The sequence below is a fragment of the Panicum virgatum genome, chromosome 2N (assembly GCF_016808335.1).
Source record: "Panicum virgatum strain AP13 chromosome 2N, P.virgatum_v5, whole genome shotgun sequence".
Lineage (NCBI taxonomy): Eukaryota > Viridiplantae > Streptophyta > Magnoliopsida > Poales > Poaceae > Panicum > Panicum virgatum.
This window is the reverse complement of record NC_053146.1, coordinates 13,546,545-13,572,354: the sequence shown is the minus strand read 5'-3', so window position 1 is coordinate 13,572,354 and position 25,810 is coordinate 13,546,545. Positions and strand designations below refer to the sequence as shown.

General features: G+C 47.4%; 1 protein-coding gene and 1 non-coding gene across 3 annotated transcripts; both read right to left on the bottom strand.

Annotated features, from left to right (window-relative positions):
- Nucleotides 1-1,309: 1,309 nt before the first annotated feature.
- Nucleotides 1,310-14,982, bottom strand: LOC120659818 (putative disease resistance RPP13-like protein 1). Of its 2 annotated transcripts, none has more exons than XR_005669190.1 (5): nucleotides 12,196-14,982; nucleotides 9,677-12,105; nucleotides 2,489-6,674; nucleotides 1,790-1,933; nucleotides 1,310-1,706 (listed from the first exon to the last, which is right to left on the bottom strand). XR_005669190.1 is itself a non-coding variant. In XM_039938063.1 (5 exons), the coding sequence occupies exons 3-4, from the start codon at nucleotides 5,339-5,341 to the stop codon at nucleotides 1,823-1,825; spliced, it is 2,964 nt and encodes a 987-aa protein (XP_039793997.1). In that variant the 5' UTR covers nucleotides 5,342-6,674; nucleotides 9,677-12,105; nucleotides 12,196-14,110; the 3' UTR covers nucleotides 1,310-1,706; nucleotides 1,790-1,822. The 2 variants fall into 2 exon arrangements, 1 of the variants encoding a protein (XP_039793997.1); XM_039938063.1 differs by having other exon boundaries at nucleotides 12,196-14,110.
- Nucleotides 14,983-19,907: 4,925 nt separating this feature from the next.
- LOC120663199 lies at nucleotides 19,908-20,014 on the bottom strand. The gene has a single exon (XR_005670418.1). It is a non-coding gene; the product is annotated as a small nucleolar RNA R71 (small nucleolar RNA).
- Between the last annotated feature and the right edge of the window lie 5,796 nt (nucleotides 20,015-25,810).

The following is a 25,810-nucleotide window of genomic DNA, read 5'->3' as shown; positions in this document are numbered from 1 at the left end:
AGACCTAAACTGACGTGGGATGAGCCAGTTAAGAGAGATCTTAAGGATTGGAATATCTCTAAAGAGATAGTGTAGGATAATAGAATTGGTGATTGATGGATTGTATTAGCCTGACTCTTGGGGCTGAATATATAGGGGTATATGACTTGGAGGGCAAGAAGCCTCTCCTACAGATCTGGTAGGATACGGATACAATCCTAATCTACCTAATATAGAGATATCCCTAATATACTCTAACATCCCCCCGCAGTCACAGCGGGAGCGTCGCAGACGGTGAGACTGGAGAGAAGTCGATAAACTGACATCCCCCCGCAGTCACAACGGTCAGTGCGCCGCAGATGCTGTGGCTGGAGTGGAAAACCACAAGGTTGCTCAAGCAGATGATAGCCCTTTGTGCCGAAGTCGAGGTAGCCGAGGTGAGGACGAGTAGCCATGGTCGATGATGCCGTACGTAGAGTAGCCGTGGTCGACGTAGCTATGTCGAGGTTGCCGAAGACAAAGTAGCCGCACATGAAGCCGCGGGCGCAGGAGGAGGCGCCATGGTGGTGGCGTAATGGAGAAGACGCCGGAGACGAAGATGGCGACGCGTCGAGGCAGTCGTAGAGGGAGCGATGCCAAAATCGAAGCAGTCAGGCCATCGGGCGACACATGCCCGAGCTTGCCAGGCTCGGGAACGCATCGGGGACGATAGGCACGCACCGGTGTTAACAGATAGCTTTGGATAGGAGCGCTTAGAGACTAGCTATCAATGTGCCTGAACTTTGAACTTATTTCTTTCGGGTTTCATCTCTAGCCTACCCCAACTTGCTTGGGAAAAAAAAGCTATGTTATTGTTGTACTTCATCCCACAACACAATTCTAGTTTTCCTCACCTCTTCATAATGCTGAGTTCTACACTACTGGGTTACTTCTCCATCATTCTATCCTCATTTTCATTCTTAATTGTACTAGTAAATAGGCTCCTTTACCTGCATTTTTCCTTTACCTGCATTTTCATATTAATGACTCATGCTCTAAATGATTATATAAGAGTCCATGCTGGAATGTAAGCATGTTATTTCACACACATAACACCGTCTTGTTCTTTTTCCTCACATGTCGGAGAAGGTCCCACCATGGCACAGTTGCCACAGTTGCTAGGCGGTCCTCATAGCCAACTTCAATGGTCATCGTGAGTTTCTTTAGCTGCATGCTTTGCTATTGCCAAAATTAAAATAATCAAATTACTATGTCTCGGGTTCTCATTTTTTTTCCTAAGATGAAATTCAAATCCAGGGATTTTCTTGTACAGTCTAAACAAACTTAGAAATGTTCAAACTGGTTGAAAGTACCAAACTGAACGTAACAATAAGGTGCATAACGAGGAAACTTGCATGAATAGCAGGTACCCATAATTTTGAACAATTGAAATTTCATAACATAGAGATGTAGGGGTGGCAATTCAGCTGGTTTGCATGGTGCAAACAGCCACAAGTTCCTTCCTCATACTGTCCCTACATATATTACATAAGCCATGGCGGGAGAGCTTGGACCCAGTCATGAAGACCACTGAGCGCAGATGATTTTCATCTTTCTCTGTATTTTGAAGCATTTCTTCATACTGTACATGTGCCCAATTTTTGCAGCAGTCTCATGCACGGAGGAAGTGCATCAATCAGCTCCAGGTTGAATTGATGCAGACATCTTTGCACTGCATTGCATGCACCCTATGAATGAAAATCCACATCAGTAGAACATATTGAGTGGAACTACAGCCTAATGTTGAAAATAAAAACCTGACGGGGAGTACCTGATTCTGTGGATCAATGACCATTTCCTATTTTTATGCGCCATAGGAACAGGAAGCTTCAAGAATTAAAATGTCACCTTCCGTGATGCATGTATATGAAATTTCACTTTGAGCTGGTATGTGCTTCACCATATTCCGATATTTCTGAACAAGATAAAAAACAAATGTGTTCTGAACATTAACATGTTTTTTTTCGTTCCATTCAGATTCAGAAAAGTACAGGCTATGTAACAAACAAAAAATCCTAGTACAGCTACATATCCTTGTGGGGGGTTGTATCGAAACTCCTAGGAGTGCTATCAAATTTGTGATTCTAAAATTGATGTTTGCAAGAAGGGGGCCGTCGTGCCCTTGCTATAATATTTGGAATATCACCTATTTGCATCCACTTGATCCAAATAAGACTGAATCCATTTGCATGATTGTGGAACTCTAAGGTGCCATTTCTTGTACTTCTGTTGTTCTAATGAATCTAACATCTAGGAGGCATATGCTGTTTTCATGGATGAGAACAAATACAGTCTTGGTGGTGAAGCAAAGAAAAAGAATTGCAGAAATATGAAAAACATAATGAGTTGTGCATATGGAACATAAAAATTGAAGCATGCGTATTATTAGCTAACAGCAGTCATTTGAAGTTTCAAAATGAAGTATGCATATTATTAGCTTATAGCAGTCATTTGAAGTTTCGAATGGTACCTGACACAATTGCCTTTGCAGCAGGTCACAGTGTCGGATTCTCAGCTTTGGTTCTGATGTGAACTTGGGCAATAGCTTGAGCTTGCTACACCTATCAATGCTGAGATATTTAAGATTTGGAAAGTGCTCACTCTTGACACCACACCATTCCTCCCAAGCTTTCATGTTCCTGAACTTTAGCGACTCCAGTGCAGGAAACACATTACATACTCTCCCATCACTGCTTGAAGCGATATCTCCAACATCGCCAAAAAATTCGGGCCCAACTAGCTTGACACGTGGCAGTGATTGTACCAAAATGTGTTTAAGAGATGGCAGGCAGCCAAGGGGTGGTAGTTCTTCGCAATTGTGACAGTCTTTCAGTTCAATAGAAGCTAACCTGTCCAAGGGTAGCCATCCTGACCATGTCGGAGAAAAGGATCCATTATAATGGTTGATACTGAGCTCTTCCAGATCTGAATGAGGCTTGAGGCATTTCAACACCTGATCTTTTGCTGCACTAAATCCAGGGCCCTGTCTGTGTGATATGCCTCTCACTGCATTTCCTTGTGGATTACAAAGAGGCTTGTTAAAATTTGTAAGTGCAGACCATTCAAGTGTAAGCTTTTGAATACCCAACTTGTTCCAGAGGTTGGCTGCAGCAGCTTGGGCACCATCCAGGTTGTTTAAACCTGTGATATGAAGATGTCCTCTAAGGTTTACCAGTTCATTCAGTTCTTCTATGCCACATCCAGTAGGCTCATTTCTAATGGCAAAAAAAGATAGTCTCTGGAGCCTAGTCAACTCTCCTATACCAGAAGGCATTTGTATGTTTGAATGTGGGATCTCTAGGCACCTTAAATTCAACAGGAGTTTTATACCTTGAGGTAACTGAGTAAGAGAAGAACAATGGTTAAGCTTGATTGTCTCCAGGTGGAAGAGAGCACAAATTGAGTCGGGCAATGTTTGGATGGCGGTGTTATCCAAAGAAAGATAACGTAGATGTATCAGACTCCCTATGGACTTGGGTAACTCCATGATGTTTGTGTTGCTCAAATCTAGAGCTCTTAAGCATTCAAAATCCATGATCAGTTCAGAAGGAATCTTTGTTCTAAATGTAATCTCCTCATGCTTTTGCTCTGTTCTTGCAATGAACAGGAAGGTTCGCAGATCATGATGACCACGAATTGTGTTCAAGTGCATTTCTTCAACAGAATAGGACTCCTCGTCGACAAAGGACAAATGCCGAGGGCTCTCACCTATTTTCATGGAACAAGGGTGATGTATCATCCTACATTCATTGCCCGAAACAAACTGAGCAAGCTCCTGATACAGGTCATGCATGGCAAACTTCCCTTCAACGATATCATGAGCTGGGGAAGGGTGGAAGAAGCACCTTGACACCAAATCATTGAAGTAGCCATTGGCCGTAACTTCAGGGCTGCGGTCTCCTTCAGCATCCACAAATCCTTGTGCAGTCCACAGCTGGACTAGAACATCTTTGTCGAAGACAAAGCCCTTCGGAAACAACGAACAGAACGCAAAGCATCGCTTCAGTGGTGTCGACAAATGATCGTAGCTCACCTTCAGCACCGGCAATACCAGATTCTTCGCCTCACTGCCAGCCCACAGTCCGTTCTCTAGGACTTCTTTCCAGTGCTCCCAGCTGATTGAATTGCTGAGGGCACTACCAGCTGCCTCTGCTGCCAATGGCAAGCCCCCACACTTCTTCGCAATCTGCTTACCTATCTCGACAAGTTCTTGCTTAATGTCGGTGTCGCTGTTGGGCAGCGCCCGTCGCTGGCATACAAGCCAGCAGTCGTCATCTGACAAGCATTTCAGATGATACACCTTTGGGCTCGCCATCTTGGCAACCTTCTTGCTCCTTGTCGTCACGACGACAGTGCTCCCCACCGCGCAGCGGCTCAGGGGAGCCGTAATGCAGTCCCAGTGGCTGGGATTGTCATCCCAAACATCGTCGAGAACGATCAAGCATCTCTTCCCTGCAAGATGCTCAACTATGAGCTCATGAAGCGTGCTCAGCTCGTCGCACTCAGGGCGAGATCTGGTGATCGCCTCGACGATCTTGCGTGTCACGCCGACGACGTCGAACTCCTGTGAGACCCAGATCCAGAACGTCATGTCGAAGTGCGACCTGACGGCCTCCATGTTGCAGACGCGCTGCGCCAGCGCCGTCTTACCGACGCCGGCCATCCCGACGATCGGCACGACGGCGTAGCCTCTCCCGTTGTCGGGCGGCGCGCCAACCAGAGCGGCGACCCTCTCGGCGTCGCGCTCCCGCCCGTGGAGCTCGCCGCAGCCGCGGGGGAGCGCGCTGCTCGGCACGAGCGCGCTCGCCGCGGGCCGGGGCGCGCCGTCGCCGGGGCGGAGCCGGAGCTTCCTCCTGTCCGACGCGATCTCCTCGTACCGCGCCCAGATGCCGTCGATCTTGCGGCGGAGCCGCCTCGCCGGCGCGGCGGCGAACAGCAGCGCCACCTCCCGGCGCCGCTTCCCGGTCTTCGCGGCGCGGAGGAGGTCGAGCTTGAGATCCTCCAGCTGGGCCGAGCGTCGGGACTCGTACTCGAGCTCCTCCAGCACGTCCTCGGCCCGGTGCTCGAGGTCGCCGAGCTCGGCGAGCCACAGCTGCACGGAGCGGTCGGTGACGGACAGGCTCTCGGCGTCGCGGAGCGTGGCGCGGATCCGGCGCAGCTTGGACCTGAGCGCCGTCAGCTCGTCGTCGTCGACGGTGGCCGGCTCGGACGCGCGCCCGAACGGCTCGAGCAGCGGCGACGCGAGCTTCTTGGACTTGACAGCGAAGTGAAGCAGCGCGTCTCGCAGCGTGTGGATGATTGGTTTCTCTCCCTCGTCGGCCATTGCAGGATAGATCTGCTGGAACGCAATGATCGGTAGGGAGAATCGATCCGTGGACTGAGCAAGATAGGTGGTTCTTGGCAAGCGTTGACGAAGACTTGGGTTGAGTTGCGCCGGTAGTTGATGGCGTCTCCAGCGCGGACGGACAAGTGGAGCCACTGGTTTCTCTATAGCCGACAAACTTGCGCTTGGCTATGGCACTATGTGCTTTATAATTTATTTTGCGGGTATGTGCTTTATTACAGTACTTTTTACTCATTTCAAAAAATTGAGCAAACCATATCAAAGCATATCTATTTTTTCATGATATAGCAATTTTGCATTTGCTTACAAGCGTTAATTGCTTGTCAGATGTTGGAAGCGTAGATAGAGATTCTGTTGTTAATCTATGCTTGCTGCACTGACTATTTACCTTTCTGGCTCTTCTCTGCTGTTTCAGTCCTAGTTGTGCCTGACCAAACTAATTGAATTGGAAGGTTGACTCGTTATTTGCCAAGGAACAAAATGTGGACTTCTAATAATAATGATCTATATAGTTAAATAATAAAATGCTTTCATATGTAATGATCTATATAGTTAACTAATAAAATGCTTTCATATGTGGTTTGAATACTGAATCAGCTATCTTCATATAGAACACATGAAAGCATAAGCTGTCCGTCTAAACGTTTGCCATAAAGATATGATCCAAGGCTATGACTAGTATCAACATTTTCTCTTATTTTTTTCTGGCCCACACCATATATGATTCGTTACCAGTAAAATATATAGTTTCTACCATACTCAAGTAAATCAAAACTTCTATCAATTGTAAATTAAAAAATATGTTTGTTATGCATAATAACAGGTAAGAAAGGTGGGCCTGGAGCCGTGGTAGAGTCCCCATGGAGGTCCTGGGTTCAAATCAACCTCTTTACAAATTGTTCCAAGAGGAAAATTGTCAAGGAAATTTCTTCCCGTAGACATCCCCTCATGCAGGAGCTTTAACAATAGGTACACCCTTTTCTATAAATAACAACTAATGTGACATAGTTTACGATTTATAAGACAATTAAAAAAAGCAAGGATTCCAGTATTTAAGCCATAAGCAAAACAACCTGCTATAAATATAAATAAAGAATCAAATGCAACTCCAGAAAGATGGAACTAATACGTGTTCATGGACTCATGGCTCCGATGTAGTTTAGTAGTTACTCTATAAATAATATATTTTTACCTTGCAAGATTGGACCCAAATATATTCTTTTCTCCATGCTTTTCCCACTTCCAACTGTCAACTTGGAGATCTGTATATGTTGCAGTTTTTAGCACCATAGACTGCCTTGTAGGAATATTCCTGTATATGAGTAATCAATTAGCAGGAAAAAAAGAGAAAAATAGCATACTGCAATATTCCTAAAAAAGTAGAAAATTGAAATCAACAATTCAATGACAACAATATTGCTTCCATTTCAGAATCCAACACACAATTTTTTTCATTTTTTTGCCAAACTATGAATGTAATTGCTAAATTATTCCTCTTTATATTTAACTTCTGTTACCTCTCTAATTCCCTATGCTAGTACAATAATATCATGGTTGGTTTTGTATTGAATAGGGGTAATAAGCCAAGCGCCCACAAGCCACAACTGGAACAGCCACGGTCCGACCCTAGGTGGTGACTTATCTTTCTTCCTTAGTTGAAGTTTGAGATAAGGAAGTACGAGATAAAAACAGAGGTTAGTTTTTCCATATATTTTTCTACTATAATTGGAATGCACGCAAAAGATCACATTATTTAGGTAGAAACAGCTTCAATGGCATCTCACATTGACAATCAGAACTGATATTCCCTTTCAGTATTGTTGATCCTACAATGAAGAAAAGGAACTCTAACCTGTACTACCGAGTGTCAATCAAGGTTAACCTAACCGGTGGGAACCGGTCCGGTTTGACCGGTTACCGGTCAAACCGGTCCGGTCCGGTTTGACCGGTTACCGGTCAAACCGGTCCGGTCCGGTTCCGGTTTCGGCCGGTATCCAACCGGCCAAAATTCAAATTTTAAATTTGAATTCAAAAAATAAAAAATTCCCAAAAAATTCCTAAAAATACTTCAAGGTGTGATGAATCTAATGGGGTCAAATTTTCTCAAAAATTCATTCATTTAGTATAGTTTGTGGGAATTTAAAGTTAAATCAAAAAAGAAAAAGAAAAAAAATGGGCCGGCCCATGAAGGCCCACCGATCAAACCGGTCGGTAAACCGGTCAAACCGGCCGGTAAACCGGTTGCACGGGAGCTTTTGAATTTCAAACCGGTCAAACCGACCGGTAAACCGGTAAAACCGGCCGGTAAATCGGTCGGAACCGGTTGCATGGGAGTTTTTGAATTTATTTGAATTTGGATTTGAATTCAACCTGTTTCCACCGATTACCGGCCTAACCGGTCCGGTAAACCGGTACCGGAGGGCGGCGGTTAGGCCGGTCCGGTCGGATTTTAAAACCCTGGTGTCAATATGACAAGTGGATCATCATGCTTTATGAGAGGAAGGAAACACATATTTTGAGTCTTTATTGGTCGCCCTCCTCCCAGGGGCGACACGGGCGGCACCCAGGCCAACACCGCCGCCACCCCTTCCCAACCTCGTCCACACCTCGCCGCTGCTTGAGCAGGGGTCCGGAAGTCCGCGTCCCACCTAGGACGGCGGCGGCGGGGTCCTTTCCTCGCGTATGGGCGTGGCTCGCGAGGATCTGGGAGGTCTCGCGAGTGGACCGCGATGGCTGCCGGCTTCAGGCGGGGCTACCGGATCCGGTGGCCACGGAGTCGGAGGTCCCTCGTTCGGCACCCGCTGCGGGCAAGGCGGCGCCGCCGCGTCGCTGGGCCGCCCGCGCGCGACAGAGGTCGGCGGCGGCGGCGGCCCCGGGCTACAGCGGTCGGGCCCCTCGGGGTCTTCCCGCATGGGAGTCCCGCGGCCGTCGGTGGGCGTGCGACTCCAGCGGGTCTGCGGCGCGACTGGATCCGGATCTGGCACCGCCGGCTCTACGGCCCCGTCTTCGTGGGATCCCGTCGGAGCGGGTCTTCGCTGCAGCCACGGCCGGCTGCCGTCGGTGCGGTGGCCCGGGCAGCGCCGGGTTCGCATCCGGATCCGGCAGCCCCGCGGCAGGTGACGGTGCCCTCGGTGGGGGGCTTGCACGGTAGGCATTGAGGCGTGGTGGCGCCGGCTTCACGGAGTTGGAGGTGACCTCTTGGGTGATCTCACCGGCATTTGTGACACAGCATGGAGGTCTCGTTCTTCCCAGCGCCCGGCCGCTTTGGCAGTTCCGTGTGGTTCGCGATGGGTGGCTTCGGGGCTCCTGGATGCAGATCCGACGTCGGCTTGGCCTCCAGTTGTGACTCTTCTCCGGCAGATGCGCCTTTGGCTTTGGTGTTGGAAGGGTAAGCTTCGGACTTTGCAACTATTTCTGGTGATGACATCTTTAATTTCGCCTTTATTTTTCATATAGACCAAGAGACATGAGTCACCTTGGCTTCATTCGCGGATTCTCTTACTCGAAGACGGATTTCATCTGCACTTTGTTCCGGTGGATTATGCACGGGTACCCAATGGCTACTTTGCAGCATGGCATCTCAGGTTACGAATTCAGATGGTCTGCCGGATTTGGAGTTCGTGGTCGTTTAAAGTGCGTCAGGTCTGGTCTATATAGAAGCATTGGCTTGGAAAGAAGGGGGAAGCAACACTGTGTGACTTTGTCATAGTGGTACTTGTTACTAATTCACCGGTTCCGGGAAGAAATTCCTAGGTCTGACCTTAATTGATTGAACCTGGCACTGACCTTGTTGAAGGCATTGTTTGGATTAAGATGAATTACTCCCTCAGGTGAAAACCTTTGATCTGACCTTAATTGGTTGGGTCACTGCAATGTCGGCACGTGCGCGTGCCGTTTCCTCGTTGGAGGCGTTGTCTCGGGAGCCTACTTCATAGTCCAAGAGCTGCTTTGGTTTGCGAAGCGGATGAAGGTGAAGTCGCTTGTGGTAGTTTGCTGCGGCATGATCTTTAGGTCATGACGTTCTCTCTTTTTTTTTGTTCCTTTTTCATAGGTTGTGTGCATCTTAGTTATGCAGAGGCCGGGATGTATTTTATATAATTGTATCATCTTGATGTAATTGTCTAAGATCAATAAAGCTTCCCTTTTCCAAAAAAAAAATGTAAGAAGGGGCATGAAAATATGCTGGCCAGCTAAGAAGGTTATATTGTTATAATAATATGACCATATGAATCACTGCCCTACAGCTAAATGGCATGTTTGAATAGTTAAAGAAAATAAACGACATAATGATGATGCAAAAGAGAACTCAATTACCTTCCACCGTCCACTTTTTTTCTGTGACGATCTTCCAGTGAACTTCCAACCAAATCAAGTTTTGGGCACCTCACAACTCTTAAATCCGAAACAGATAAGGAATAAGCATACATTGATGACAACTCTTTGCAGTCACTAATTTCCAACTTCTTCAACGTTATCAGTTGATGGGGGAAACTAATGTACCGAATCTTATTGAATCCTTCAATCTTCAGTGACTCAAGTGATGGAAGTTCTGAGAAGGATGGTATTTGACTACTACAATGTACTGACAGATGCACTAGAGAACGAAGGGGAGGTAAATTTCTGAGTCTTGGGCAGTTGGGCATCTACTGATGGAAAGACGGCAAATCCGTGGAAAATCCCCTTCACTTGTGCCAACCCAAAATTGCAAATCATACATCTCCCATAAAGTGAGGACCTCCAACGATGGGAATCTAGGAGGACGTTTCTCTTCAGTGGCCAAAGAACTACTCCCAGTTTCAAAGCTTTCTATAGAATTCATTCTCTGTATAAAGAGAGATTTAAGAGATGGCAGATCACCAAAGTATGGAAGCTTACTACAGCCATAACAGTTATCAAGTGTAATTGAGACGAGCTTGCTAAGGTAAGAATCCTGCATCCACAGAGGAAACAGATTGCCAGGATAATTTTGAACGACAAGCTTTTGAAGGTTGCTGTTGGGTTGAAGATGTTGAAGAATATTATTAGCAATTTCTTGGCATAAACCATCATCTGTGCCTTCATCGTTGTAACACCACTCCAATGTCAAAGCTTCTAGGAAGTGCTTGCCAACTATATTTGCTTCTCTGGCATCATCAGCAGTCTTAATATTCTCAAGCCCTGTTACATGGACATGTCCCCTTAGTCCATTCAGATTCTTGAACTCTGCAATTGAACATTGCGACAAATTGTTCCCAATGTTGAATTCTGTCAATGTTTGGAGATCCGTCAGCTGTCCAATACCATGAGGCATGCCAACCTTAATATTGCCAGGTTCTTTGCGCACATCAAGATGTCGAAGCTTTGTCAAATTACTTGTGCTTCCTGGTAACTCAGTAAGGTGACAACAATCCTTGCGTTCCAATGTTTGCAGAGTGTCTACCTGTCCTATTTCAAAAGGAAGGGCCTTGATCATCGTGTTGTTGAGAGCCAAGAACCTCAAGTGTCTCATGTTCCGAATAGAACTTGGCAGCTGTAGAATGTTTGTAGAGCTCAAATTTAGTGCCCTTAAGAATCTATATTTCACATAAAGATCATCCTGCAAAATTCTAACAACCGGGAAAAAATCTTCTAACAACCAACAAGGACTGCAGATTTTTAATTTCTTTAATCAGCGTAACAGTCTTAAAATTTGATGGAACAAGCGAGAGGTGGGAAATATTTTCAGGAAAACTGCAGAAGGGTTCTTCGGATCTGAAGCATTCATTCTTTGAAACAGATTGTGCTAAATCATGAAATAGCTCATGCATAACAAACTTATCTTCATTATCATTATGGAAGGGAGAGAGCTGAAAAAATGATCTGCAGAACAACTCGTCAAAATAATGCAGGCCAGTCTCTTCTGGTTGACAACCTTCTTCAGGGAAGACAAAACCTTGAGCTATCCATAATCGGACAATGTGATGCTTGATGAAATGATAATCTTTGGGGAATAAGGAACAAAATTTGAAACACTGCTGAAGGTGTGATGGCAAAAGATCATAACAAAGTCTTAGTGCTGGTAAGATACCATCAACGAGCATATCCATTTGAGATAAACCAATTTCTGAATGACACAATAACCCACTTAGGGATTTTATGCACAGTGCATTACCACCACATTTCTCAACAACTTTCCAGCCAACACTTTCTAACGGAGGGTAACTTTTCATATCTAAACCACCAAGCGCATGTCTGCGGAAAATCATGAAGCAGTCTTCTTTCGATAGAGAACTCAAGTAATAGGTTTGCGTTGCTCCCACATGGTTAGCGACTTCCTTGTTCTTAGTAGTTGTAATGACAGCACTTCCTTTTGAGCAAACATTAAATAGTTTCAATAGTTCATTCCAGAATTGTGAGCTCTCGTAATCACAGTCATCCAGTACAAGTAAGAATCTCTTGCCAGTAAGTTCTTCTATTAAAATTTCTTCGAGAACGCTCATTGGGGAATCACAGCAGTAGGAGAAAGTTGTAAATTCTACAATTTTCTCTAGTAGCCTCTTTTTGTCACATGCAGGTACCCATATTCTCAAATCAAAAGTATCCAAAATCAATTTGTTATTGTAAATTCGTTGAACCAGATCAGTCTTGCCCATGCCGCTTTCACCAACTATGCAAATAGAAGTGACTACATGGTCACTAGTGACACCACCCTCATCAAAATTAACAGACAGTAGTCTTTCAATAATACTTTGCTCGTGGGACTTATATGTATGAAAAGGAATGGCCTAAAGGACAAAAAAGATTGATACTTTACATTGACTTATTTTGAAAATGAACTTATTCTCAAATGGAACTAGTAAGATGAGATTACAAACCTTTGGGTTGCACTGGGGATGGAGCCGGCTCTTCTTCCACCATCTTGACATATCCAGGTGGTTCTTAAGATCTCGAAAGGAGTCAGAGAAACCTTGAATATTGCTATGCGGTGACAGAGTCACACACATCAAATTGGCCAGCTTACACTCAACATCCAAGTCTAAACCATGACAACCTGATAAATTCAAGTACTTAAGTCCTTGAAGGATGCCAAATGGTTGTGGAAGCTCCTTCAATCCTTTGCAGTATGAAAGATTCAGAATCTCCATTTGTCGAAGCGTGACGAAAGAATATGGTAAGGTCTCAAGTCTAGAACAGCCCGACAGATCCAACAATCTGAGCTTGGAGAGGTCGCAAAGCGACACTGGAAGATTCCGTAGTTTCTGGCAGTTTGAAAGAAGAAGAATCTGCAAGTTCTGCAGCATTCCTAGTGATACCGGTAATGTGTGAAGAGAATAGCACCGGGAGAGGTTCAAAGCAGCCAGATGATGAAGGGTGCATAGGGAAGGATGCACCTGTGCAAGGCTGCTGCAATTTGAGAGATCCAAATAAAGCATGCTTCTGATAAATGTGGGCAACAAATAGATAGGGTCAGTCACGTTTGTTGGCATATTCGGGGAGTCCATCATACTATCCTTTGCACGGCCAGCGTATGTCAGATCATCAGAAGCAAACACTGGAATTTCCCGGGTCGCCTTCACTTCATCAGCTCCAGCTGCGCTCATAATGCCCAAGATACCGCGGCATAGAAGGATGCAACGCACGACCAAATGCTTAACCGAGATTAATTTACTTGAATTGCGAGGAGCTGCAACGGACAATTCAGGTCTTCCATGTTGGAGGCCCTCAAGTTTATCACCAATGGATATGACGGTAAGTTCTACCAGGGAAGCTGACTGGAAAAAGCTGCTAGATGTTGCTCTGGAAGAATTCCCTGACACATTTGATCTCATTATCACCTTCTCGTGGCTCCCAACTCCAAGAACGGCCTGCATCATCCTGTAGTGCAGATCTTGCAGACAGTCTTGGGCGTCGGCGGCCAAGCTCCTAACTCTAGTCAGCCAGGCAAAGGACACCTGCGCTCCACTGGAGGGTGAGATGGTGGTTCGAACATGAACAAGCTGCTGGGAGAGACGACTGATCGAGGAGGCCGAGCAGGGGTCAGCGAGCTCCGAATTGGGGGTAGCCATGGGAGGCTGCTTCGGGATCGGGAGACGGAGTCTGCGACGGTGGGCGTCATCCGCGCGCAGCTTCCAGTCCACGAAGAAGCGGCCGTGTCCTGCCGCCCCGAGGCCGCGGTAGAAGGAGACGGTGTCGCCGGCGTGGAGTCCCTTCTTCCTGACGAAGCGGCTCCATTCCTTGGACATGTAGCATCGCCGGAGGTCCTTCGAGTAGGAGCAGCGGAAGCTCCACTGCTTCCCGTTGGGGTCCTTGAAGGTAAGCACGAGCACGACGCCGGGCAGGAAGGGCCAGACCGCATCTTCCTTGGGGATAACCAGCCGTTTCCCCACGTCGGCCGGCGTCAGCACCTTGTCGAACAGGTGCTCCTTCCCAACGGCGGTCGCCGGCGGTGCCCGGTCGCCGCGGCTTCTGCTACCGTCGCCGCCCTTCTTGCTGAACTGGGATCCAGCGGATAACGTGATTCCTGAACCCGACGAAGAATAAGACAAGCCCGGTCGCCGCGGCGCAGATTCCTGGACGCGGAACGGCGGGCCCGGGAAGAGATCGAGTTCGACCTCAACAGAGGCGTCCCCTTGCTCGTCCTGCGATTCCCCGTCGGCAGCGCGACACCTGCTACTAGCACCACTACCAGGCTCCTCCATGGTGGGTGCTTCTTCCGATCCGCAGCGATTCTTTGTTGTTCGTCTCAGGCTCTGAGCGTTTAATTTGCTCTTCGATTTTTCTCTCAATTTTCACTTGGGCATCCGGGTTCTATATTCTATTTTTTTTGATAAAACAGTACCTGTATTATACCAACATCATACGTGTACAAGACCAGGACCATACAGGCACCTACTAGAACCATAGAGAGGAAACAGCTGTCCACATACATTTGCACAAAAGACCTTGACAAAAGAGAAAATTACAACTTGATCCAGCAGATCTTTTGCACACACTGTGGCCACCAGACGTCGCCGTCGCCGCCGCCTTCCTCCGCCGTGCCCATGGTCAGGGCCAAAAGAAGACGACGTGAACACCGAGGTCAAAAGGAACTCCATCGCTGCAAAGCTTTGAATCGAGCCGCAATAGAAGAGAACGAAGAAAGTGCATCGGCCGGGGACGCACCCCAAGCTTCTTTGACCGTGGATCCGCCCTCCTCGCCGACGAACAGCAAAGAACAAGTCCAGATCCACCCACCACGTAACCAACAAACTAGCAGCCATCCCCCTCCAGAGCTTCGCAGACGTATCTTGCTGGAACCTCTGGAAGCCGACTCCTACCTTGGAGTCACGAAGGACCAGAAGAAACCTCGCGTCAACGAGGCACCCCGCTCCATGGGACCCCACCCTCACTAGCCCCTCGCCGATGCCGGAGTAAGCATCGCCGAGACGATGAAGGAGCTGGAGGGACTTATTCCAACGCGCCGCCACCGTCATCGCCTTGCCGACGCCGCTTGGACACCTACCCGGAAACACAAACCTAAACAAGCTAGTACCTAATCTACACCACCGGGCTGAGAACCCGAGATCCCCCTCACATCTGAGGCCTAGAAGGCCATCGGAGGCGGGGGAGATCAACGGCCTCGCCGGCGGGAGCACGGGCGGCCTCCTTTTCGCCTCTCCCAACTATAGTAGAGGAGTAGAGAGTTCGAGAGATACTTCTATATTCTAATTGGGATTTCGAAGAGGAGGAAGATGTTTTGCCTTAGAGCAGGGCTTATAACCTAGCCCGCTGCCAGCTGAGAAAATGCCACGGTATGCAGCGGTGGCAGTGGGGCATACAGCGGTGGCAGTGGAATCCGTTACCAATTAATGCTCTCTGCGGACGCAGCAGTCGGCATGCAGAGGGGGCAGCTATGGTACAGTTCTGTTCGCCGGTTTGAAGCCGGCGTTTCACGAGTCGGTCACTTTCTTCTCTCTCTTTTATTATCTCTCCGCCAACTACGATTTCTGCTGACCTGTACATCTCTCAGCCGGCTGAAGTGGCACTATAATACTTGCTCTTATCGACCATGTGTTGTTGGCCTTAGACTGACTCCAACAGCGTGATCCAAATATATTTTTGCCTCTCCACTGTCTACGGTGCACAGTGCAAATGCCTCCAACAGATGATGCAAATGCCGGATGCAAAATGCATCGGAGGAAAGAGGCGATGCAATCCTCTCTCCTCCGATGCATTCATGTGCGCGTGGAGGACACAGCGGCGCCGCCATGGGAGAGAAGGGGAAGAAGGAAGACGAGCAGGAGAGAGAAGGGGAAGAAGGAAGACGAGCTCAATGTGGTGCCTCACCGCCGTGCGTCACTCCTCGGCCTATCCGACGTGCCTGGCTGCAGGAGCCACACCGCTGCCCCCCACCGCCATGGCTCCGGGCCTAGGAGCCATGCGCGCGGCCGCGCGCCGTCACCGCTCCCGCGACCGCGAGCCGCCGAGCGTGCGGTCCTGCCCGCTGTGCACGCCGTCGGGTTGAGGTTGAGGCGGAGCAAGAGGTCGACGGGCTGGATCTCGGGGATGGGCTGGAGACTGGATCCTGGCGAGCCCGTGGGCGTGGCGGGGTTCGGGCGCGGCCTGCTCTTGCTGCTGTGGCGAACGGGGACGCCGGCGCGGCCGCGGACCTCCGCCTCCTCCTCGCCTTCCTCGCCGCGCGCGACGGCCGCTCCAACAACGCCGGTGGAAATGCAGCGCTCTGTTGGAGACGGTGCTGTGGGAAGAAAAGACAAAATACTGAAGACGAGACAATCGTCGATTTGGATCCGTGAAATGGCTCACGCTGTTGAAGTCAGTTTTATGTTTTGTTTTCTTGTGAGCAACGGTCAAAGACAACTATGCTTGTGGTTGGTGTATAATCGGATGGATACAAACAGATATCACTGACTTTATTACATTTATCTTTCATATTGTCTGTCGGAGTCTAGGCCCTATTTAGTTTTCAAAAATTTTTGCACAGTACCCGTCACATCGAATCTTCGGACATATGTATAGATCATTAAATGTAATTGAACAAAATAACTAATTATACAGTCTAACTGATTAGCACGAGCTGAATCTTTTAAGTTTAATTAGTCTATAATTGAATATTATTTGTCAAGTAACAACGAAATGTGCTACAGTGTCAAAACCCAAATATTTTCACCAACTAAACACACACACTCACAACTCGTTGTGTTCACTAGGTTGTGGCTGGTGGCTGGTGCTGATTTGTTATGAGAAAACAGTACTGCTGACTGGCTAGTAGCTGGTGGCTGGTACTGATTTAATATGAGAGAATAGTACTGATGGTTGGTTGGCTGACAAGCCAAACGAACTGAGCTTTATGTTCAAGCGGTGTCTACGTCACACCTAGGTATCGACTTGTATTGGCTACATCTCAATTTCGTGTTGTTGTTTCATGCAACTTCATTTCTAAAAAGTTAGGGTGTTTTTTATTAGCACCACCTCAAATATTATATTTTGGATAGATCAAAGGTCTGAGAATCTTTACTACCGGGTGGTAATATTAAAATGTATACATTTGTACCTGTTGGTGTTTCCACTCGGACACTAACGCCTCCACTTATATTAGTACCGGTAGGTAATAAAATCCGTAAATACCTACCGGTGTTTCCACCGGTACCACAAGATTCTCCACAGATTATTTCAAAAAAAAAAAATCTCTCGCAACCACAACTGTTGTGTAGGTGAGATGATCATAACGAAGATATGCGCGATGCATGAGTTCCTAGATTCTAATCCCTCCACCACATGCGCGCATATTTATTGTTAAAAATCGCATGATGTGCAGTACCGGTTGATCATGGTTTTTTCTAGTAGGGTAGTGTTTAGTACCCAAGTAAAAGTGTTGTAAAATTTTGGCAAAATTGCCAATTCGTCCCTAAACTAACATGAGCTCAATTTTGTCCATCAACTACGGAAACGTCCAATTCGGTCCTCAAACTACCCAAATCGGTCCAATTTCATCCAGTGAGCTAAGGTGTAACACACTTTTTACCCTCCATAGAGCAGCTCACTCCTAGATAGCTTCCGTCAATTGTAATATTTGTTTGATATCAAATAATGTTGTGAGAATTATAAGATGTCTCCAGTTGGAATAATTAAAATAGTTGTTCATTCAAAATGACACATGCCAATGTTTAATGCAAATGATACATGTGCCATGCACTGGGCACTCAAACTACATGATGCTCTTCTATGATGACATTATATATTTTCCTAATTGTTGGGGATCGCTACCTCCGGAGGCACCATATCGCTACCTCCGGAGGCGCCAACTTTTCGGGAATAAATTGAGTTTCGCACCATGTTCCATGCATATTTTATTTGATTCTAATAAGTTCCACAAGTTTTGGATGAGTTGTGCTTGCAGGAATTCACTATCCAAAGATGGTCGAAATCAGAGAAAACCCCGGCCGCCCGGCACATTCCGTGCCGACCGGCCTGACACCTCCACATGCATGGGTCCGATACTTTCACTGGAGCAATGTGACATGTTCATAAGGTTCCAGAACAAGGCGAACATCTCATATCCTGTCGGTGGACCCGGAAGGCACAAGGTTCAAACCAAAGACCCAATGCCAGTGCCAAGGACGTCAAATGAGGAAAGCACCCAGTCCAGAGGTAATGTGGAGCGTTGATGTGCAATGTCGGTGAAACAGAGGGCCGAGGAGTGCCAGAGGCAGGCCGCCCGGCCTAAGATTCTGGTATCCGAGGAAACCACCCGAGTTACTGACCTCTTGGAGAGTGATCAGAAGCCGTCCACGCGAAGTCGGGGGACAGGTGGCAGTAGGGCCAGGCCGGCCGGTCTAGGCCAGGCCGCCCGGCCCCACAAGTCGGCCACTGGAGCTCCCCTTTCGTGTGAAGCTCAAGCCAAGTCAGGGGTAGCGTAATCTTGCAGCGGTTACCTGATTTCCGACCTTGAGCACCTATAAATAGGCCCCCCATCCTTACGTGTAAACACACACTCAAATGAGCAATTCTCTCTTCTCAAGTCTAGAGTAGGTTAGTAGTTGGTAGTTAGAGTCGAGTCGAGCTTGTCTCGGGGATCCGGAGTCGTCATCGGAGCTCGGTATAAGCTCTTTTATCTTTTTCCTTTGACTATTTTAAATATAAGTTATCTTCTTTATTTACTTGAGTCAGCTTTACTTTCCGCAAGTATTTATCTTTCCAAGTACTAGTACTTGTCTGCAGGAGTAAGTTTTTACCTCTAGTTCAGTTTAAGTTCCCTTTCTTGCTTGTCGGAGTTAGTCTTACGGGTTTTCTCGCCCGTACTAGTGTAACTCAAGTTAGTTCACTAGGTTGAGGGAGATTTCTCTTGAAGGCCTCAAGAGAAATCCTAGTACCAAGAGCAGACGTGGTGTCTGACTTAGTGCTAGCTAGAAAGTGTGTTTCACCCCACGGTACCGCAGTGGTAGGCAGCAAGTGGTGACAGACTTGTCCGTCCCTCATAGTCCACCACGTTAAGGGGTTTTCATAGCAGTAGGATTGCCAAAAGTATGTTGGGCCCCTTCTCACTCCTATCTGTGCCCTTCGCTTAGGCCGCCGAAGTAAGCTCCTAGTTCCGACATCGAGATAGAAGCTTAGATTAGTTCTAGTGAGGCTAGCTCAGTAGTTTAGAAGTGTTTCAGGAGTCCTTTCTTGCTCGTTGTCCTCCCAGCTGCTATCTCTCTAAGGTATAGAATCCCCTGTGTGTCACACGGTCATAACTTGGCCATTTACCTCATCAGTTATCTGGCTTACCCCTGCTGAATTAGTCGGTCGATAATTTCAGTAAAGGTTGTCACTACAATTTACGATACACTTTACCATAGTGCTTCCCTGAGGATTTCACGATACCCTGGAATACTCCAAGGTAAAGTGCTACACCGGTGAATTCTGTGCGCTTGCAGAATACCCATTCAGATTGAGCATAAGAGACACCAACAAGCATTTTTGGCGCTGTTGCTGGGAACCAGTTGGCTAAAGTTATCGTATACTTGAGTGGAAAACCTTACTGTTTTATCACCACTAGTTTTAGCGGGCTTACCATTGCTCTCTCTCTCGTTTATTCGATGTAGAGCAGTGCATGACTGGTTTTGATCTACCGTCCAACTTCGATCCGAATCCTCAGAGAATTGGGCGAATTGTGAGACGCCGTGTCGTCTCACGCCAGAAGAAACCCACTTGGAATCCTCGTTTGTTAGTCTCAGCACCACCCATGGCCAAGACTCTCAGGCAGTACTCGGCCCCGTCCAGCAGCCACATCCCTACTGGACTGAACAATGACCAAGGCAATGGTGGCTTTGAGCTCAAGTCGGGACTGGTGAACATGGTTCAAGCGAGTCCATTCTTTGGCAAAGAATCAGAGGATGCCAACGCTCACCTTCAAAACTTCTTGGAAGTGAGCAGCACCATCAACCCCAGAGGTACCACGATGGATAATATTCATCTTCGACTGTTCCCATTCTCCTTGCTAGGCAAGGTGAAGACGTGGTTTTACACCAACAAAATAGACTTCACCACATGGGAAGCTTGCTCCAATGCATTCCTGACGAAGTATTTTTCGGTGGGCAAAACCAATGCCCTCCGAGGCAAGATCTCTAGATTTCAACAGCTCCCGGATGAAGCCATTCCGGAAGCTTGGGAGAGATTCTAGGAGTACATCGCAGCATGCCCCCACCACGGCATGGAGGAATGCCCCCACATCGTAACATTGTTCAATGGCCTGAACACACCAGCTCATAACTACATCGATGCAGCATCAGGTGGTTCCTTCCTTTTCGCTCAGCGTCACTGTAGCAAAAGCGCTGGTAAAGAAGATTGCTTCCAACCAGAGTTGGAAAGGTGAATGGCAGCAACAGCCCCGCAAGGGAATTCATCATGTCGACAGTATCGACATGCTTGCCGCCAAGATGAACCTTCTCATGAAGAGACTGGAGTCTCCGCACCAGGAGGCTAACCAAGTTATGGATTCTCGCATGACATGCGAGATTTGTGGAGAAACTGGACACATGGGCAACTCTTGCCTGATCACTCAAGAGGAAGCTCACTTCATTGGAGCGAACAACTCTGGCTTCCGTCCTCAGTAGGGTTGGAATTCCAAACCCAACCTCCCCTTCGGTCAGCAGCAAGGTATGAATTTTAATAACAATTTTTAGCCTACTTTAAAAGACCTAGTTTATGGCCAGAAATAAATTAATGACAACATTAGTAAGAAATTCTTTGCTAATGACAAAATTTTAAAGTCTTTGGCCGGACAACTAGAGGGCATAAATTCAGTTATTAAAAATCAGTTGAGCTTCAACAAAATGATAGAGACTCAGGTTGCTCAACTAGCCTCATCTTGTCCTAACAATAACTCGGGAAAACTTCCTGGGCAACCGGATGTTCCTTCCAAGGAAAGTGTTAGTGTAGTGACTACGCAGACAGGTAAGTCCACGCAAGAACCACCATACCCTAAAGATGCAGGATCTCAGTGGAAAGCCGTATCCGCCAGCAATACCTCTGCTGCGAACGAAGACCAGGAGGAGGCAGAAGAATACAACACAACTGCTGCCCAGGAGGAAACCGTGGAACCCCCTAGAACTTCACGGGAGTTTCATGACACTACTGCCTTACCGTTTCCGGAACGGATAAGGAAGCTGGTGGCCGACGATCAATTCGGCAAGTTCATCGAGGTAATACGGAAGTTGTATGTCAATATACCGCTTCTTGACGCTATGCAGGTCCCAACCTACATCAAGTATATCAAAGATATACTTGGTAACAAGAGAAGCCTGCCCACCACCGAGGTCGTGCAACTCACAGAGGAGTGTAGCGTAGCTATACTCGATCCTCTCCTGGAGAAGAAGAAAGATCTAGGATGCCCCACAATCACATGTTCAATTGGGAGTCAACATTTCTCACACGCTCTGTGTGATCTGGGAGCAAACATTAGCGTCATGCCCAAGGTAGTTTACGATAAACTAAACTATCATGAGCTTTCCCCTACTACTATGTGCTTGCTGCTAGCAGACCAAACGGTCTGTTACCCTGCGGGAATCGCAGAGAACGTCACGGTTAAAATCCGGAACTTCTTTATTCCCGTTGACTTCATCGTACTCGACATGGAAGTCGACACCAAGACGCCCCTCATTCTGGGAAGGCCGTTCTTGAGTACCATAAACACACACATTGATGTTGGAGCCGGAGAAATCCAACTCAATATCAATGGGTAGACAGAGAGGTTTGCCTTTCGACCGAAGGTCGAACAATGTTCCCAGGACAAAACACTCAACTAGAAGAAATCCGAGAAAGAGCAGGAGAACCCATCAACACCCACAATCGATATCCTTGCCAAGCTCTTGGAACGACTGAGAGTCGACAGGGAAATCAGAGTGCATAACTACAGGAACGCAAGACGATGAATCCTTCGTAGAGAATTTGAGGAATCGGAGGCGAAAGCGATCAAAACAAAACCCGCCACCAAGAAGGAATGGCAGAGAAAAGTGTCTTCATCTGGAACTCCATTCGGCGACAACAACAGAACCCGAAGTATGGAGAGTCCCGCTCCGGACTCAAAACCCGAGCTATCGCCATTAGAATCATGGTACATATCCACTCTTGCATTTGCATATAGGATAGATTAAATTTCTTGCATAGTCTTTCTTTTCAAAGTCATGGCATGTTTACAATTCTAAACTAAAGTTTAAATTTTTGTTTTGCATCAAGTATTATTACATTGCATATAAAAAAACGGCCAAGTGTAGGCCGGCCGGCCTCACCTAGGCTGGCCGGCCCCACTCTCTCTCACTTTGACAGGGGACAGCAGGAACCAGGGAGTTTGAGTGCTTCAGAAGCAAAAGGAGGAGGCCGACACCTTTCACAGGGGGGACAGGCCGGCCGGCCTCATCATGGCCGCCCGTCACCCCTCCTCCACTCGTGTCCCGTCGTCGCCAACCAGAGCACTCCCACCAGCAAGTCTATGAGCTAGACGTCGATGTGGAGCAAAGAGGGCCGCGGGAGGTGCCGCCTGGCGCCATGCAGGTCGGCCGGCCTGGCCCCTGCGCCCCTCTATAAAAGGCCATCACACCATCGTCGTTCGTCGCACCACCGCTCTGAGTACGCAGGTCACTCTCCCGAGCACACTTTCTCTCTTTCTCTTTCTGAGTTTTCTTGCTTAATGAAGCTCTTAGGAGTTAATTAAACCGAGTAACTCAGGTGCTAGCCCCGCAAAAATAGTAGTAGTGCTGAGATTAGCCGGCACTAATACAATAAAATTGGCAACTTCCCCTAAAAATAAAAACCGCAAAAATATGTTTCGTAGAATAATCAAGCTCTGAACGAAGAACGTTTGTGGTGGACTAATCCCCACAAGAACGAATAACCATTGACCCCTCCGATTATTTTCCCTGCATATTCTCTGTACTAATCTTTTGCAGGAGTCATGTCGCTTTGGGGGAATATCAAAGGCAAGGTGAAGAAGCTGGGCTCGTCATCCCAATCCCGGAGTTCGCGAGCGTCATCAGGCTCCCAGGATGACATGTCGGGGACTCTGTCCGCCGACCGTCACAATCCTAGGAAGAAGAGGAGGAAGCCCCCGCCTCTCCAGCAATCCCGAGGCCCCATCTCAAAATTAGAGTTCTGACGTCGGTCGATCAGATCGTCGTCCGGACTGATTACGAGCAGGATGCCCTCGAGCTGTTGAAGAAGCAGTCGTACGGCCACACCAAGCGATTCGATACAGAATTCCTCATGATGACGGGACTCCGCTAGGACATGAACCGTGCGTTCACGGCTATGGGATGGTCATGCTTCGCCGACATCACCGAACCAGGTTCGCACCTTCTCACCATGGAATTCTTGTCTACACTTCATGTCGAAACCGTTGGAAAAGAAATTAAAATCCACTTCCGCTTTTTCAATGAGTTCTTTGAAATGTTGCCCAGAGACTTTAGTAATGCACTAGGCTTCAGTAAGAAATGCCTATTAGAAGCCAATGCATTAACAGATGATCTTGAATATGACCATAGTGCTTGGTGGAACAAAATCTCAGATGAACCAGTAAGTAGTAAAAACAGCATAGTCTCCATCCATAACCCAACTCTAAGAGTTCTAGCCAAGTACCTGGCTATGGTAGTCTTTTCCCGAGCAGACCTCAGGATGTGTAGCTCCTCAGAGCTCATGTGCCTATATGCTATGGCAAAGAAGATTCTCTACTCACCTATCATGGGCACGGTCGCACATTGGCAGAAAATGATCACGTGCAAATCTCCCAACGACATAACCTCACTGGTCACCCGCATTGCGTGGTATGTCAGTGTTTTGGAGAATGCACAAGTCACATATCTGCCCGCGATGGATGAGTACCGAACATTCATTGGTCTGGACCACTTTGTTCACGCACGCATGATGCGTGAAGGTCCCGGGAACTCAGTTTTCATGTTTTATCCAGGGTATGAGAAGGAGTTCGAGCTGCCATGCCCGAAACTCTCGCTCTACTCCGTGAAACGTCTGACCCTCCAAATGGAAAAGAAGGAGCCAGCATGCCATAGCACAGCTGGTCCTATGACACATGGCAGAACTCGGCGCGACACACAGCTGGCCGAGGGTGGCACATCACGGTAGGCAGGAGTTTCTCGTCAGGCAGGCAGATCCCGCCAGGCAGGAACTTCTCGCCAGCCAGGAGCTTCACACCAGGCCCGTGCTTCTCAGGAAGCCGGACCATCACATGTTGCACCCTCGCCAGATGCCTCAGCTCAGCCTCACCTAGACACCACTCACATGAGCTTTGAGGAGGCCTACAGGTTTTACAACCAGGGTGGCCAGATCTCGTACCAGCCTGAGGGTAGCACAGGGTATGGGCACGACCAGGGGTTTTACTATCCCTCGGGTATGGGGACCTCCCATGGCCCACAGGTTGGCCCATCTACGTCAGCATGCTTCGAGTACGACAACCCGCTCACACGGGAGCTGTCAGGCCTCACTGCCCGAATGGGCGCCTTAGAGTTACGACAGGAGGAGTTGGGACATAGTCTCGATCACAACACCAGTCTCACACAGGAGAGTTAGGGGATGTTATCCTCCTTGAACTACGATTGGCACCATGGTGCGTACTACCCCCGCCACATTCAGACCAGTAGCCCTGAGCTTCATTGAAGCTTGGGGGAGAGATCGTCAGTATTCAGGTAAGTCGTCATACCCACTCATTCAGTTCTTAAAAAGAGAGAGAGAGAGAGAGAGAAAATTGCCATGCTTAGAATAAATGTGTGGAAATCCGTGCAAACTCTTATCTTGGAAATGATGAATAGTTGCTCTGTTTGAGCTTTGCATGTGCCCCGTTTACAGTTTTTTACTCATCCAGTACCAAAGCTAGTTGGCACATAATAGACACAATTTAAATCTGTTTGTGTGGGAGTATTAACATGATTTCTAAGTCTAAATTGTTGTGGGATTCGAGATGGCCTACATTGGAATCAAAACTGTTTACCTCAGTAAGGGGAATTCTCGGAGTAATATTAAAATGTGATAAAAGGATTCCCTATTGGTTTACATGTCCCATCCAGAGCCATAATGATATTTCATGCATGAGCTACCATAGGCTTTCTTGACTCACTTTGAGCTTTGTCGAATGATGAGTTCGCTGGAGAAGAGGTACTTGTCATCTACCTGTCTTTCTCCTTTGCGTACCCATTTTTTTGCTAGCCTAAAAATGTCTGGTAAGACAATCACCTACTCCGGGTATTGTCATCCACTTTCACCCAGACAGCTCCACCACAACTCCAACCCAAAATCTCCACTGTGTGCCTAACCATTTCAAAAAGGGTCAAAATTCTTCAAAAAGCTCCCTCTAAACATATTAAATTCAGGAAGGACATGGAGTTATCTTCTTAAAAAATGATGAAGAGAAGGAGTGCCCATGATCCTTAGCAAAAATAAGTTCAAAAGAGGAGATTCAATGACCCAAAAATATTTCCAAAAGTGTGAGTCCATTTCTCCCTCTCCCCTGAATATTTGTGATTCTATAAGATCGGAATTTGATCAATTACCTACCTCTTGTAAACCACTCTTCGGCTCGGCAACATAGGTAATCAAGGTATGTCACACTCTTCCTACCCATAACTCCAGATATCAGCTTTAGATTAGGAAGAAGTTGGTCAAGTTTTGACCTTGGTGAGGATCAAACACCTTGAGCGATTGAGAGTACCTTCAGGGAACCTTAATCATATACATACTTAAGAAATATTCCGAGAATGAACCTGAACAGGGAAGACAGGAAAACATTCCAGTGAAGATTGTTCAGTCCTCCAACCGCTCAAGACAAGGGATGAAATGTGAAAAAAAGCCCCATCATCCAGAACATTTAGATATGAGCCAACTTACTCGAAGTACACACGGATAGAGTAATATGCTATGCACAGGGTACCTGTAGAGGGCAAACATTGACGCAACTCCTGATCCACCGAGCCTCAGTATTAAGCTTTGCTCGAGGACGAGCAAAAGTTT

What these genes read in the sequence shown, in the direction of transcription:
- LOC120659818 (XM_039938063.1), bottom strand. Translation starts at nt 5,341, where the DNA reads ATGGCCGACGAGGGAGAGAAACCAATCATCCACACGCTGCGAGACGCG. An exon ending in TGCAAAGGCAATTGTGTCAG is followed by an intron (nt 1,934 to 2,488) that starts GTACCATTCGAA and finishes TATCTTGTTCAG; the next exon opens with AAATATCGGAATATGGTGAA.